The sequence below is a fragment of the Lycorma delicatula genome, chromosome 1 (genome assembly GCF_047948215.1).
Source record: "Lycorma delicatula isolate Av1 chromosome 1, ASM4794821v1, whole genome shotgun sequence".
Lineage (NCBI taxonomy): Eukaryota > Metazoa > Arthropoda > Insecta > Hemiptera > Fulgoridae > Lycorma > Lycorma delicatula.
The window spans coordinates 360,250,276-360,265,399 of record NC_134455.1 but is presented as its reverse complement, the minus strand read 5'-3'; the positions used below and the strand labels follow the sequence as shown (position 1 = coordinate 360,265,399).

At 31.0% G+C, this 15,124-nt stretch overlaps 1 protein-coding gene across 1 annotated transcript in view; it reads right to left on the bottom strand.

The window, feature by feature from the left end:
* Positions 1-10,998, bottom strand: part of LOC142317926 (nose resistant to fluoxetine protein 6-like) — a 44,272-nt gene extending 33,274 nt beyond the window's left edge. The window contains exons 1-3 of the mRNA XM_075354464.1: positions 10,698-10,998; positions 6,804-7,155; positions 4,574-4,650 (exon numbers count right to left, since the gene is read on the bottom strand). Coding sequence (XP_075210579.1) covers positions 4,574-4,650; positions 6,804-7,155; positions 10,698-10,998 — 730 coding nt within the window. The remainder of the gene's footprint in view (positions 1-4,573; positions 4,651-6,803; positions 7,156-10,697) is intronic.
* Between the last annotated feature and the right edge of the window lie 4,126 nt (positions 10,999-15,124).

The window sequence follows — 15,124 nt, the reverse complement described above, 5'->3', positions numbered from 1 at the left end:
GAGGCTTCTCTTCAAGGAGCACTTGCAGTATGTGGCGAAGAAGGCAGTTGATGCTTTCTTCGGCGTCCGTAGAGTGGTCCATCCCGATTGGGGGTTGAATTTCCGTACCATGGGGATTCTTTACAAAGGTGTTTGCGAGGCCATTATGTTGTACGCTGCGTCCGTCTGGGCTCATCGTTTGCGGTACCAATGTTATAGGGACATTCTATTACGAGCCCAGCGTCTTCTTTTGTTAGCGGTTGTCGGTGGTTACAGGACTGTCTCGCGAGAGGCAGTAACTGTAATCGCGGGAATCAAACCTGTGGATATTTCGGCTACGGAACGTAGCCAGCGGTATGTTGCAAAGAAGGGAGGCCTTCTTACTTCTGCGCGTATGCGTGAGATTGAAGACCAAGGTTTCGACTCTTGGCAAGATATGTGGAATACTTCTTTGACAGGTCGTTATACGCATGGTATATTCCCCAATGTTAGAGAGTTGCGAGCGGTTAGCTGGGTATCCCCCAATCGGCACACGACACAGTTCCTCTCTGGATATGGTGCTTTTAGGGATAAATTGGCTACGTTCAGGTTGGTTGATTCCGGCTTCTGTCCGGACTGTAGGGTCGATGACACCGTGGACCATGTCCTACACGTATGTCCCCGGTACGAAGCTGAGCGTACCAGAGTTACTAGGGAACTCGAGAGAGTAATTTCAGTTTTGAATCTACGAGTCAACTGGAGAACTCGTGATGCTAATCAGATACCTGTAATAAAAATGCTAAATAATATGTAAATAAGCTACTAGTGTCAGATTTCAGTAGAACATGAAAATCAAGTTAGCAAAGGAAGATTGAGTCAATTATTAACGCTTTAATGTTAATCTTAAAAAGGTTAAAGTTTAGAAACTTTATGTAACTCAAAAGAAGAAGTTTACCAAACAGAAAACTGTGGTTCAAGAGATGGGTGGAGGACAAAAGGTATTTTAACTTATGTGAGATTATTGCCTGACATCATCTTTATTGAGAGGGAATTAGATAAGTACTTACTATTATATTTACAAAAATAAGCTGGTGTTTTGAATGTTTTTAATTGTAATATGCAGATTCCGTACTGAAGGAAAAACTGCTGTTTGAATAAAATAAACATATTTTTTGATTATATTTTCAGATTTTTATTTTTAGATTACAAATGTTTTTCAAAAACAAGAATTGTTTTAGCTTTTAATCATTAATTTACCAAAGAAAACCTGTATGGTTTACGTGTAAGAATATGATTATGACATTTTTATATATGATAAATGTTGAGTATGACTGGTATTCAAATCCAGAACTTTCTAGATGAAAGATTGATGGAACTACTCCTCCATGGAGGTCAAAGGACTGAAACCCTGTTATTTCTGAATTTTATAAATAAGGTAGAAAATAATAACGTATATATCAGGTAACTGATTACAGATTGGTAGAATTAACCCTATTACACCAAAAAATAAACAAAACCGGTGAAATTGATTTTACATTAGCTTCTTCTTCTTGGTGGATGTTCTATCCTTTCCTTGGTTTTCTTCCTTTTCTCTTAAGTTTCCTAAACTGTTTACAGTAACTTTTCAAAATATGTCTGTCCTATCTATGATGACTTCCTATTCCTTAATGCTTTCAAAATCTTCCTTTCTTCTCCCTTTTTCTTTCTTTTCCTGTTTAGCCTCTGGTAATTACCATTCAGATAATGGTAATAAATAATAATTACAGAGGATGAATGAAGATGATATGTATAAGTGTAAATGAAGTGTAGTCTTTTACAGTCTCAGTTCGACCATTTCTGAGATGTGTGGTTAATTGAAACCCACCCACGAAAGAATACCGGTATCCACAATCTAGTATTCAAATCAGTGTAAAAATAACTGATTTCACAAGGACTTGAATGCTGGAACTCTCGTTCCACCACTAGACCAACCCGGTGGGTTCCTTTCCTTTCCTATTCTTTTCATTTCTCACTTGGTCTTCTTCACATTTCTCACTTTACATTTTAATTTTTCACTTAGTCTCTCAATCTAATTTTCTCTACTCTCCTCCATAGCCATGCCATAAAACTTTACAGACATTCCCAGTCTATAAATTACACATACATTTCCTTATTAACATTCATCATTCTTTCAGCCAGAAGTCTCAGACAACCAATGACATCTCATATTCCTCTTCCTTCCTGAACTCAAATGGTGATTGCCCACATTTTTCTCTATTTTCTTTTCTACTCTCCTAATAAAACTTTTGTTACAACCTTTGTTATGTGACATATATTCTGAACATTTTTTAGCATTGATCTTTTTTGGTAATGGGGTTAGAACTTTTTTGACTAATTCTTCAGGCCATATACCTGTTTCATAAATTCTGTTAACAATATTTGAAGTAAAAAAAAGCAACACCTGAAAGTACAAAAATAAATAAAAAAACAATACTAAAAAAAACATTTACTAATTGTAAAATATACATAATTAAATTCTAAATTTAAAGCACTTAGATCTGCTACCCTTGAGATTTATTCCCCATAACTTTCAGAGCTTCAGATGGTATTTTGTCACAACCCATGGCTTTGTATTATTTTAAAATTTTTATTGTCTTTTCCACTTCCCAACTCAAAATTTCCAGATTCTCATTTTCTTCATTACACATTTATTCCTTCTCTGTACTCAATATTCCTTTATTTGCCTGAGCATCATACAATTCCTGCAAATTTTCTACTAATACTTGTTTATTTTATTCTACGTTTTTGTCTAACAGTTTTTGCCTACTTATTTTCCTCGGTTCTCTACATGTTAAGTTCTTTACTGTTCTGTTCATTTCTTCCATTTTACATTTTCTTTTCAGATCTTCTCTCCCTCTTTACACTCCTTTTCCATCCATTTCTCCTTTGCCATATCTGTCAACCTTCTAAGTTCATTATTTAATTTTTTATATTTTTTTCCCTTCCTCTGAAATATCACACTTAAATTTTCTTCTTTCCTCCATCATTCCTAACACATCTTCAGTGACCCATTCCTTCTTGTTCCTTATTTGCTTAACCATATCTACACTTTCCTCCAAGGTGTCGATTATTGAATTCTTAATGTTACTCCACTCTCCTGATAAACTTTATTTGGTATCACATTTTTTAATTTCTCCTCAAACCCATGCACATAGTTTTTTCTGGTACTGTTCTTCAAATTCCTTACATCCCACTTATTCTCAACCAGCTTTCTTTTAAAATGTTTCAGTCTTGTTTTAACATCCACAACCAGCAGATTGTGATCTGTATCTGCATCTGCCCCTAAATATGTTTTTTCCTTCTTAACACTACTTTTAAATCTTTGATTAATTAAAATAAACCAATTTAGTCTCTTGCCTTATCACCAGGGCTTTCCTTGTATTCCATCAACATTGATGTTTTTTTTTACCATATGTTAGTAAATCAGAGTTCATGAGTCTACAAAAATTAATCAATTTCTCTCCTCTTTCATTTCTTCTTGTTAGTTCAAAATTACTTTACAACTTTCAAACTTTCCAACTTTCTACTTTCAATTTTCAAATACATTATTATCCATCATTATCATTCTAACTTCTCTCTTCCCTCTTTCTTCATATTCCTCTCACATCTGTTCATATATCACATTTAGTCTTCCTCTTCTGTGTTTGATGTTGCCATGTATGTCTGAATGATCAAAGTGTCTATTGGATCAAATGAAAATTTGATTGCTATCACTGACAGGCATGATTTTAATAATATTTTTGTCTAGTTTTTTTTAATATATTATACTCACACCTTTTTCTTTGTGCCATATCTAAATTTTCATCCAAATTTTCTCCTCCCTTATAAGTCAACTTATATTCTCCTGTTTCAAATTCACTTTTCCCTTACAAACATATTTCACTCAATCCTAGGACATATATGTTATGTCTCTTCATTTCTTTTCATGGTTTTAACATTCCAGGTTCCTATCCTCATGTTATATATCTTTTTCGTTCTTCCTTTTTTGCACTGCTTGGCTGCTGTGTAAAAATACCCACCTGAAGATACAAATGTGGGCATATTACGTTAGAATAATTCATTTCAGGACCTACAATGTCTTCATATTTCTGTCCAATGAAACAAGGGATATGCAGAGTGGTATTTAACACAATGGTTTACTGTTGTCTTCCACATTCCTCTGTTGTTGACCAACAGGTGGCTCTTCTGCCTTTTGAGATTTCTCACCTCATAGGCTATAGAGTGCCCATACTTCCATCCACTCATCCACTCAGCCTCCAAAGAGGCTGTTGGCACTCGATGAAAGGGAGCCCCTTATCCTGGGGATTATTGATCCCTGTATTCATTAGCTACTTGCCTATACCATTAATAGCATATAAAATCATTGTCCCCTCGCTACAATGGGGATCTGAATATCAGGATTTTTCCTTCACTGAATAGCGAATTAGCTATTAGTATTTCTTATTTATTATCCTATACAGCTATTTCAAAATCATAATTAGTTGGTAATTTTACCTAAAACATAATCTTCTTCTTAGTGTAAGTATATATACTATATATATATATATATATATAATGTATTTTAAAAACATTTTACCTGATCCAAATGGCTGAAAGTAAAGTTCATATACAGTTGCCATAATGCAGAGTCCAATGATGAGTGTAAATGTTAATCTGTAAATAAAATATATATATTTTATTTTTAATAAGAATGTGCTAAAATAAGTATTTTTGTTAAGAGTTGACTTCATTTACCTCTTAAAAAATATTAAAAAACAAATGTTGATTTTTTTTCATGATATTTTTAGTTAAAAATACAATAAGAATACATATTTAAAAATTTGGAAATCAATAAACTTACAGTATGAAGTGTAGTACATTTATGATACACCTCCTTTTTTCTACTGATATAAAATTGAAAAGTGACAAAATATTTTGCTCTTCAAAAGCCTTTTCCTTATACAGAGGCCAGATTACATAATATTCCATTATTCATATTTGTATGAATGAGCCATGTTCTCCACATATTGAGTAGATATAAAATCAGGTATATTCATTGCAGTTGTCAAAATTGAGTCCATAAATCAAAAACAAGTAAAAGGAAAATGAAGTATTTTATTCAGATCAGTAAATAATATTTTATGTAGATTACGTCATGAATGGGTTGATGTGCTATTTTATAGGTAAAAGAAAAGGAATTGCTCTACCATCTACCTGAACACGTCAAGAGAAAGTGTGAAAAATCTTGATCAGAAAAGTATAATTTAGTAACAATTAATTATAGAACATATATATTTTTCTGCTTGTTTTTATTCCAGTAATAATTCCATAAAGGTAATAATTAAAATAACAAATGCATGAAATTTGAATAAAGAAAGTAATGAAGGTTCTAAATAAATAAAATGAAATATAAAAAACAACATGTTTCAATTTCAATAACAATTTTTTAATGGCTATGTTATACTTAATTAAATGTTTTATTGAATGTTTACCTGTCAGTGTCATAAATTAGAAATGAGTTTATTATTATTAAAATAAAGGTAAGGTGCTGCCTTAAGAATTAATAATAAAAATAAAAATTAAATAATTTATAACAAATTTATAAAAAATATTTTTAATAAAGCAGTTGTTTATAAAATATCAAAAAAATTTTTACAGGAATGACAAAGAGAAATTTAAAAAAATGAATGCTTTCAGGAATATTTAAAAGGATATAAACATGAATATAATTATCAGAAATGTAATTATGTTAATCAAATTAGAGATAATAAATATATATTTTCAAGTATAAATAGCATTGAAATATTATAAATAAATATTAGTAAATCTAAAATGATTTCTAAAGAGAAAATACATAAAATAAAGAACAGCAACAAAAATATAAATAATGATCGATTAAAATTTGAACATTTTATGAACGGATGATTGGATTAGTGAAATAATTCAACTAATTTAAATTATTCAACTAATAAAAATTAATTCAAATTGTGATACCATAAAATAATAGTTTCATTATCTGACACAGATTGTAATAGGTTTAAAAGGATTTCTTAAACTTAATATACCATTAACAACAATGATACTGATAACTGTATAAAAGAAGATTGCAAAAACCTCCCCAATGTTGCAAAACCTCATTTTGTTATGTGTTGAATGTGTGTCCTTGTTAGAATGAGTATGTGTTTTTGTATCTTTGAATCAGCAACCTCTCCACTGCAGTAATTACTACCATTTTGGAAATTTTTATGTCTGTTCCTGGGCTATTTTTGGCAGAGCTTGTCTTTTTTGGATAAACATTTTTATTATTAATATTTTTTAGTGTTATGATGATTTGTCATGGTATTCAAGAGAGATATTTTTTTAAAGTTTTCCTGGAGAAGACTGAGTAAAATTTTACATTCACGTATTAAAATTGGTATCTATCACTAAAGTTTGGTACTCTAGGAGAGATTTAAAAGAAATGGCAGTTTTATGCTTTAAATCTTACAGATATGCAGGATAAAAATTAGAAATTACATAAAAATTAGAAATAAAATGAAAACAAATTTGCATAATCCAGGATCAGTTTTACTTTATATTAATGTTTAAAAGTGTAAGAGTTCATAAATTTTTCTTAAAAATGAGGTCTACCTCCTAAGTTAAAAAATAAGAACGATAATGTTGATGTCCTTTTTATTTCCAATAATATTCATATTCTTGCACAATACTAAACACACAGAAAATAAAAATAAACATGAATTAATAGATAAAAATTAAATTTAAATGGTAATAAATAAAACAAATTGTAATATTTTACTCGATAATTATGAAATAAGAAAAATACTGACATGGCAAACCAATCACTTATGCTAAGTGGTTTTCTATTTCTTGTGAAACAAGTCCGTTCCTCAGTTATATATGATAAACTCAGATTCATTTGTTTCACTCCAACATTAATAATATTTTGAATATTTTGAGCAGAACAAACTGAAGGAACACAAAGAGAATAAGAAACTGGAATTTCTTTTAATGTTATATGATCTTGAAGAGGTAAAGATGTGTCATTCAACTTTATAATACAATATTGTCCAATGAAGTCATCTGGTTTGTGAATTACTTCTACACATTCATCATAAGAACCCATTTCTTGAATATTTCCTGTCAAGAAGCCTGGTGGTATACCAGATGATGCATCATACACTGTAAAAGAATATATACATGTATATAAATTATGTTGTATGATAGTTTCTAATTTATATGACAATTAAGCTTGTTATAAAGGCTTCTGAAATTAAAGATACATACAGATTCATACAGCAGACATGGTAATTAATTAATTTATTTAGTCATGCAATTGCAACAAAACAGTGATCCTCAATAGTAGTTTCTGTGAAGATTGATTAGAATTTTGCAGCATGTGAAAAATGCCAGAGCAGTACTCTAACCTGGAATTATTTATAACCAAAATTATGAAAATATAGCATATAAATATATATATATAAATGATTAATTTTGACATTTAAAAAAAAAATTATTATTGTTTGAGGTTCATAGCATGAGCAGCTATTCTTTTTTTTATAAACTAAAATTGAAAAATTAGAAATATTAAACTCTAACATTTCAGTTGAGCAAAGAAATGTATTCATATGAGTTGGAAAATTGGTCAATCGATATGGTTTCTTTTTTATCTCATGCAAATAATAAGCATTAAAAATTATTCTAATTTCCCATTCATCAGGTTAGATACTCTGAACAATCTAAACTGAATATCCAAAATGTTTATGTTACCTGTAGATGATTAAATTTTATTTATGACCTACTCTTACTTCTATTTAAAATATAATTTAAATGATTTACAATTAGGATTAAGCTTTTATCTGCAGCATCTTTTATACATTACTTTCGTGGAGAATATAGTTAGAATAGGTATATTAAAGAGGCAAGTATGGTGATCATAGCAAAATTGAGGTATCAGGGTTTTTTACAAATCTTTATGTTTTAGTGTTTAACAAGTTCATCTAGACCATTGTTTCTCAACCTGGTGATAATGTTCCCCATCAGATATGAAAGGGAGGTGCAAAATTAACCTATAACTTTACATGTAAACAATAATGAAATCATTGTATGAGAAAAATATCATTTATAATAAACCTATTACTTACATTTATAAGTGCACACGTAAAAAAAAGTAAATTAAGGAAATAGTTGGGTTTGTTTTTCATTTGAAAATTTCCCAATCTGCGGATCTATGTTAGAATCACAAAAGAAATTGTTTTTAAGTGATTAATGACGATTCCTACCTTTAGTATTATATTTCGTCTATGGATTTATTAATGTATTAAAAGCATTAGTAAATCCAAACCTTTTCAAACAGAAAAGACGTGTCAAAAGGGATTAATATTTTTAATGCTTCTGTGACTAAATAAATTAGTAGCTGCAACAATGTTTTCACTAAATTCAGTACCCATATTTCAAGAAATCATTTTTATTTTCTGAGGTATACTCTGGCAACAGAATTTTTACTCTGGTACATAAATGCATCTTCACGCTATCCAAACTGTGGAATATAGTAGTGTTTTCTTCAATCAAATTTTTCTCAATATAATCAGAAGTAAGTGAAAATACGTCAGCTAAGTAAGCCAACAGCAACATCTACACATTCTGTAAAAACATTGAGAATGGTTTATCCTGGAAAAATATTATTAATTTATCTTGCAATTCCAATAACTGGGACAACACTTTCCCTCACGATAACCCTCTAACTTCTGTATGGAAAAGAAGAGATTGTTTCTTTTCGCCTATTTAATCGCATAATTTAGCAAACAGCCTATTCTGTAACAGTCGACTTTTTAAAAAAAATAATCATTTTTACAGATTTACAAAGAATTTGTGAAGTGGTAAAAATTGTAATTAATTTAATTTAATTTTGAAAGTTTATTTAAGTTTTATCGGCATATTTTTTGTGACAAGAGCATGTCTGTAAAGGAAGCTGTACATCAATTCTGCCCTTGGTATAAGACAAACTTTTACTTTTTTCAGAAATCCACTGTTCTTTCTTGTTATTGCCTGTGCACCATCACTACATACTGCAATGCATATTCTCCACTCTATTTTATAGGTTTTAGTAGCTTCATAAAAAACATCAAAAAGACATTATCCTGTTGCATGATCAGGAATTGATTTGCAAAACAACATATTTTCTGTGATTCATCTGTTCCTATCGCATTCTTATCACACAAAACATAAGAAATGAGAAATTTTTGCCACATTTGTTGATTTATAAAATTGAATTCACTTGAACTCACTTGCTGATTAATCTGCGCGTGGACATCGACAGCCATGTCATCAATTCGCCTTGATATTGTGTCGTTAGAAAGTGGAATTTTTTTAAATTTCTTTCCACCTATTAAACAACTGATCATAAAAATTGCAGCAGGCATTGTTAGGTTTTCTGCAATTGTATGGGATTTAGACATCTTAGCTACTTTTAAAGCTATGAGATAAAATGCATCAAGTGTTCTTAAATCAACAAGGTTTGATTTAAAAATAGATACTTGTTTGATTTCTCAACGTACGTAATTTTCTTTTGAAAAATTCCAATGGTTTGCTTTCATGATCCCCAGATGTTTAGTTTCCAAGTGTCAAATTAATTTTGAAGCTTCATGATTTCATCGGAGAGGACTTGAAAACAAAAAAAGCACTGTGGCTTTCCATCCGATGAGTTAAACCATAATTTAAATAACTGTCACTTTACATTCTTGTCTTTTTACCAATGGATACACTGAATGGATAAAATGAAGTAAGCCATCACTTCGTTTTCTCACAAATTTATCCATTTTGTATAAGAATCTATTTTAAAAAAAACAGTTACATTAATTTTTGTATGTCGCACTGCTTTTGGCTTTTAGATTGACCAACCTAATTTCTTCAAATTTGGCTCAAATATTTCTTTATATGGGGCATTGATCATATTATTATTTTCCAAAACTCATTAAGGGGGTGGGGTATTGTAAAAAAAACAAATTTTTTGACCTTCAATTATAAGGAAGCACGTCATTTAAATTTAATTGTAAAAAAACAAATGTTTTTACAATATACCTCACCCAAAAAAACAATTGTCTATATTATTCAGTGGAATTTTAGATAAAACTTAATTAAAGCAAATTTGTTACCTATAATGCATATTTTAATTATCTAAAAAAATTTCAAAAATTGTTTACATTATCAAAAATATTTTAAAAGTTTATACTTCATAAATAGCGCTATCAAGAGATATTTTATTAAAATGATAGACCCCAAACCTAAAATGCAGAAAACTTATCTGAAAAATTTATTTTTCTTATTTTAGACTTAATTGCAGGAGCTGTTAAATTTAGATAAAACATTACATGAGCAAATTTGTAAAATTGATATATATCAAGTTTATATATACATAAATATTTTTTTATAAAAATATTCTTAAAATTTATTTCCCACCTCTAAAAATGATATAATTACTGTTTTTTTGCTATAAATCTTTTAATTGTTATTATTAATAGCCAGGAATGTCATGCAATTCTTTGATAGCTTTTATTACTTAACATTCTATATTAAACACACTGAAAAAATATGAAATGTATTAAAACTATTTATAGTTTGTAATTAAACTTTCATAACCAGGAATTGTCACGAATTATCATTTTTATAATTGAAGGATTTTGGGACTGTTAATTACTTATTTTAATATGATTTCTATTACTTACTTTTTAAAGCCCATAACTCATGGGTTTTAATGACACCTTGATAATAATTTTGTAGAGTTGATAGACAATGGATCATATTTCCACTCGTCTTATTTTTTGATAATTCAGATATGCCTTTCCACAGTACATCAACAATGAATTTTCTTGTACAATTCTGCTGGTTTATTGAAGTCATAATTAAATAATTTTGGTAATTAATGGTATTAATAGGATCTACTGCTTGCACTAATTCTGCAGAATCAGCATTGCTTAAGTGTTGGAATTGTAGAAATGTAACGAGAATAATTATTGATAACAACATTTCTACTAACTGGAACAAAAAAACAAACAGTTCGCTAATTGACACTACTGTCATATTTAAACATGTTCTGTTACAAATTAAGTTCATATTCAAACCATTTTAAAAAAAAAATCTTTAGTGGTTTGTTTCTCCTTTATTGTAATTTCTGATTAATTTAAAACACAAAATTTGTTATTATCATGGTATTTTGAGTCTCAGCTGTTTTTAATAACTTGTTTTAATGAATAATATTTATTCTTTATTTTGTTCACAAGGTATTTTACTTAATCACATTAACAAATGTATGAGAAGTGAACCATTTCTAAAGGTAGACCCTAAAATAAATATTATAAAATATAAAAATACTGGTAAATTTATAGATCTTGAAGAGTGAATATTATATATTGTACATTTAAGTATTGTAGATAACAAATCTACAATAATTAAATTGTACATACAAATATATAAATAGAGATTTATATTAAAAACATTTAAAATATTGAAGTATATTTACCACCCCGCCACTATTATAAAATATATCAGATAAAAATTATATCAGAGATGTAAAATGTATTTTATGTCAGTGGCTGGAGATAGTAAACATATGAGTACTTCATTATACTTTCCATTTTTTAAGCATCTCTTTAATTTAAATTTTGTACATCTATGTTCATACATTCTGGTAAATAGAGATTGAGCTAAATGTAGAGGAAAAGAATAAACTATCAGTGATAAAAAAAATAAAATTTTATAATGAATTATTATAAAAAACGATTTATGTTTTTATCCCTTAAAATTGAAAAAAAAAACCGAAAATTGTTTTTAGATATTGATCTGAAGAGTATTCTAGCCCAAATCGAGTGACATCTTGTTTAATATAGTCTGGAATAGAGATAACATAATAATAATAGTTTTATTCTCATCTTTTGCAAAATATATATTTCTTACAAAATGATGTTGAAAGTTAGTAATAGTTCTTCCAAACTTAAAATAAAATAAACACACTTATATAGACATAAACAAAAATAATACAATAGATTACAACAAAAATATATATTGACATATATGCAGCAGCATGTATAATAATATATACAGCACTGTTATATTAACAATGAAAGATAATTTCCTAACATATTCTTGATACATTACAATTTTTAGAATGTAAAAGAATGAAAACTAAGTACTTTCAAGGAAATCCTCTATGAGAGTTATCTTTATAACTTATCAAATGTGAAAAATGGAATTATTAAGTAATTGAATCGTTTATTCAAGGTGCTGTTATATTAATATACAACTTTTTGAAACAGAGAAGAGAGTAGAAATAATAGTGGTTTAAAATGATTCATGGTGTGGCATATGGATGATTTGGACATCTGAATATGTATTTATTTACTTTATTCATTTAAATGTACTTGAATTTATTATATATATGTTATTTAAACTTAATTAATTATCAAATTTATATTCAAAATGTATCTGATTTATACTTATGATACATATTAATTTCTTCCATAAATTAGACCTGACTCTGTCTTACTCTTTAAGACTTAGGGGGTTGTCCCCATGGTACAGGCCTACGAGCTTTTCTTCCTACCATACACTGAGCTGCTGAACTTAATACACTATATAGTCCAACCAAATTACACTTAGGGAAAAAAAATTGTTACCTGACTTTTATAAGTGAAAATGTTACATCGGCTCATAATAGACATAGAAAAAATAAAAGCGTGAGGTGTGATGATGGAGGGATGATGATTGGGGGGGGGGGGGGTTGAAAAAAAATTGTGCAATACAAAAATTGTAGATAATGCAAAAATCTACAACTTTTGTAGAGGTCACTTTTTAACATACCCTCAACATTTTCGAGAAAAATGCGAAAATGTTTTTATTTTTTTATTTTTCATGTCCGTAAAAAGAATTTAATTTTTACAAAATTGGTCAAAGTATACCTTTCTGTGTCTTAAATAACCACAAATTTTATTTACGTCAATTTTCCTCGGAAATAGCAATAATATAATTTTTCACCCCTTTTCAACCCCCCAGATCAACCCTTCACCAACCCCCTCTCATGCATTTATTTTTATTACATTTATTATAAACTCCTTTACCATTTCCACTTATAAAAATCCAGGTAACAATTTTTTTCTCTCTCTAAATGAGTTATTTCTATCGGTCTAATACACACACACCACACCAAAAACACTTCGCAAATTACAACATATACGCTTACACAGCAACACAAGATTATATACTGTTTTTTCTTATACATACACTCGATGGTGTTGCAACACCTTACGAAACGCAACCTAACCCAATGTAATATGGATGGCTTTATATACTGAGACTCAAACGATGTCCTCTGGGTACTAGGGTGAACCCAGTTTTATGCAGCCCTAGTTCCAGTACGCGCGCATTCTGTTGGAGTGGTCCGTTAAATCACCGGTACTTGTGGGAACTAAATGTCAGTTCTACTTTACAATTCTTCGATACTTATTGGTCCAATTGAAAAACCAAAAAAAACCCGGAGTTTGAAGTGACTTCGACCGACCTTGTCAGCCGATGATATAATTAGCGATAAGGAGGCAAGAAACGTTACGGAGAGTGTTAAATATTCTTGTGATAAGTTTGTTGTGGTGAGGTACAACGAGGAGGGTAAATTCTTTTCTAAGGCTTCTCCCTTCCGAATAAGTATACGTGTCGTAATAGGTTGTGGGTCTCCAAAATCTGTGAATAAGCTTCAGGAGTCGCACCTTGTTAATTGAAGTATGTTATGAAGAGCAATGTCGGAAGTATATAGAGACAGTCGGAGAGATCGTGGAGCCATATAAAATGCTAAATTCCAGCAAGGGAGTGATCATTTCCTGTGACTTGGTCGTCGTTGAGTAACCAAAAAATTTATTTTTTGTCTGATCACAGTCAGTCATGACTTTGCCTAGGATTATGAGGGAGAAGAATAGTATTAATGTGCCAACATTCTCATTTATTCCAACCTTTTCTCCTCCAACTGTTTCTGAGCGAATAAAAATTGGCTACCTCTCTTGAATGCGACTGTATATACCAAACACCACACGTTACTGAGGATATGATGGTGGAAGTAGTGCCTGAAGAAGCAAAGCACTTCTTAAAATTTATAAAATCAAAAAGGAAAAGCCGGATAGTATTTGATAAGTAATCTGCACGCATAATTTTATATATTTCAAAAAATATTGTTTATGGATACAAATATTATCCAGTGAAATGTTGGCGGTCTCCATTCTTGCCGTGGGGATAGTTGGTTAGTTGGCATCTCTTCCCCCACCACCCCATTTGGTCGCCCTAGAGCATAGACCAAATTTCCGTGCCAAAAAACGGCTACTGTGCCTCTGAAAAAGATTTGCGATCTCGTTCCTACATGCTCCTGAGCTCCTAACTTGCGTGAGCGGATTAAGCAGGGTGCCGTACAGCATCCGCTTATGTGTCCCTACCGCTCACTTGTCCACATTAAAACTAAATCGGGGAGGCGCACCCCTTGTTACAAATTAAAACTATCAAGTTATTTATTAAAAGACAGCAATTTAAACCGCCACGACTCGGTCGCTGTCAGCCAGCTAGTGCCTGACCACCATTTAAAGCGCTTGGAGCTTTTACTGGCTGGTGGCCAGCCATTATTTCAGAAAAGACTTCCCACAGCTGCGCTATAGGAATCAGTAACATCCAATTTAAATAAAAAATCTAACGATGACGGTTGAACATCGCAACCTCATCGAGGAACTCCCACACGGTCCGACAATGCGGCTCTCGCCACATTGACTCGCCGTTTATGAGCGGCCAGTTTTTCCCCTGACCTCTAAGTTCCAGGGTGGCCCGGTCTCTGGCCACCCCAAGAGCAGGGCAGTCGAACATAAGATGTTCGTTCGACTGGACCTCCCCGCAGACACACAACCATCAGCCGCTAGGCGAAACCCGAACAGATATTGCATCAAATTCACATGGTTGGTGAGCATTTGGGCACCCGCCGCCCTTAAAAATGAATTCGAGGCATACCATCCCCCCAGGACCTGTATAAATCTATACAGAGACCTTCCCTTATTCGTGGTGTGCCATTCATGCTGCCATGCCTCCATCGCGAGACTCCATAGCCTCTTCCGCAGGCCGGAAATGGGCAACT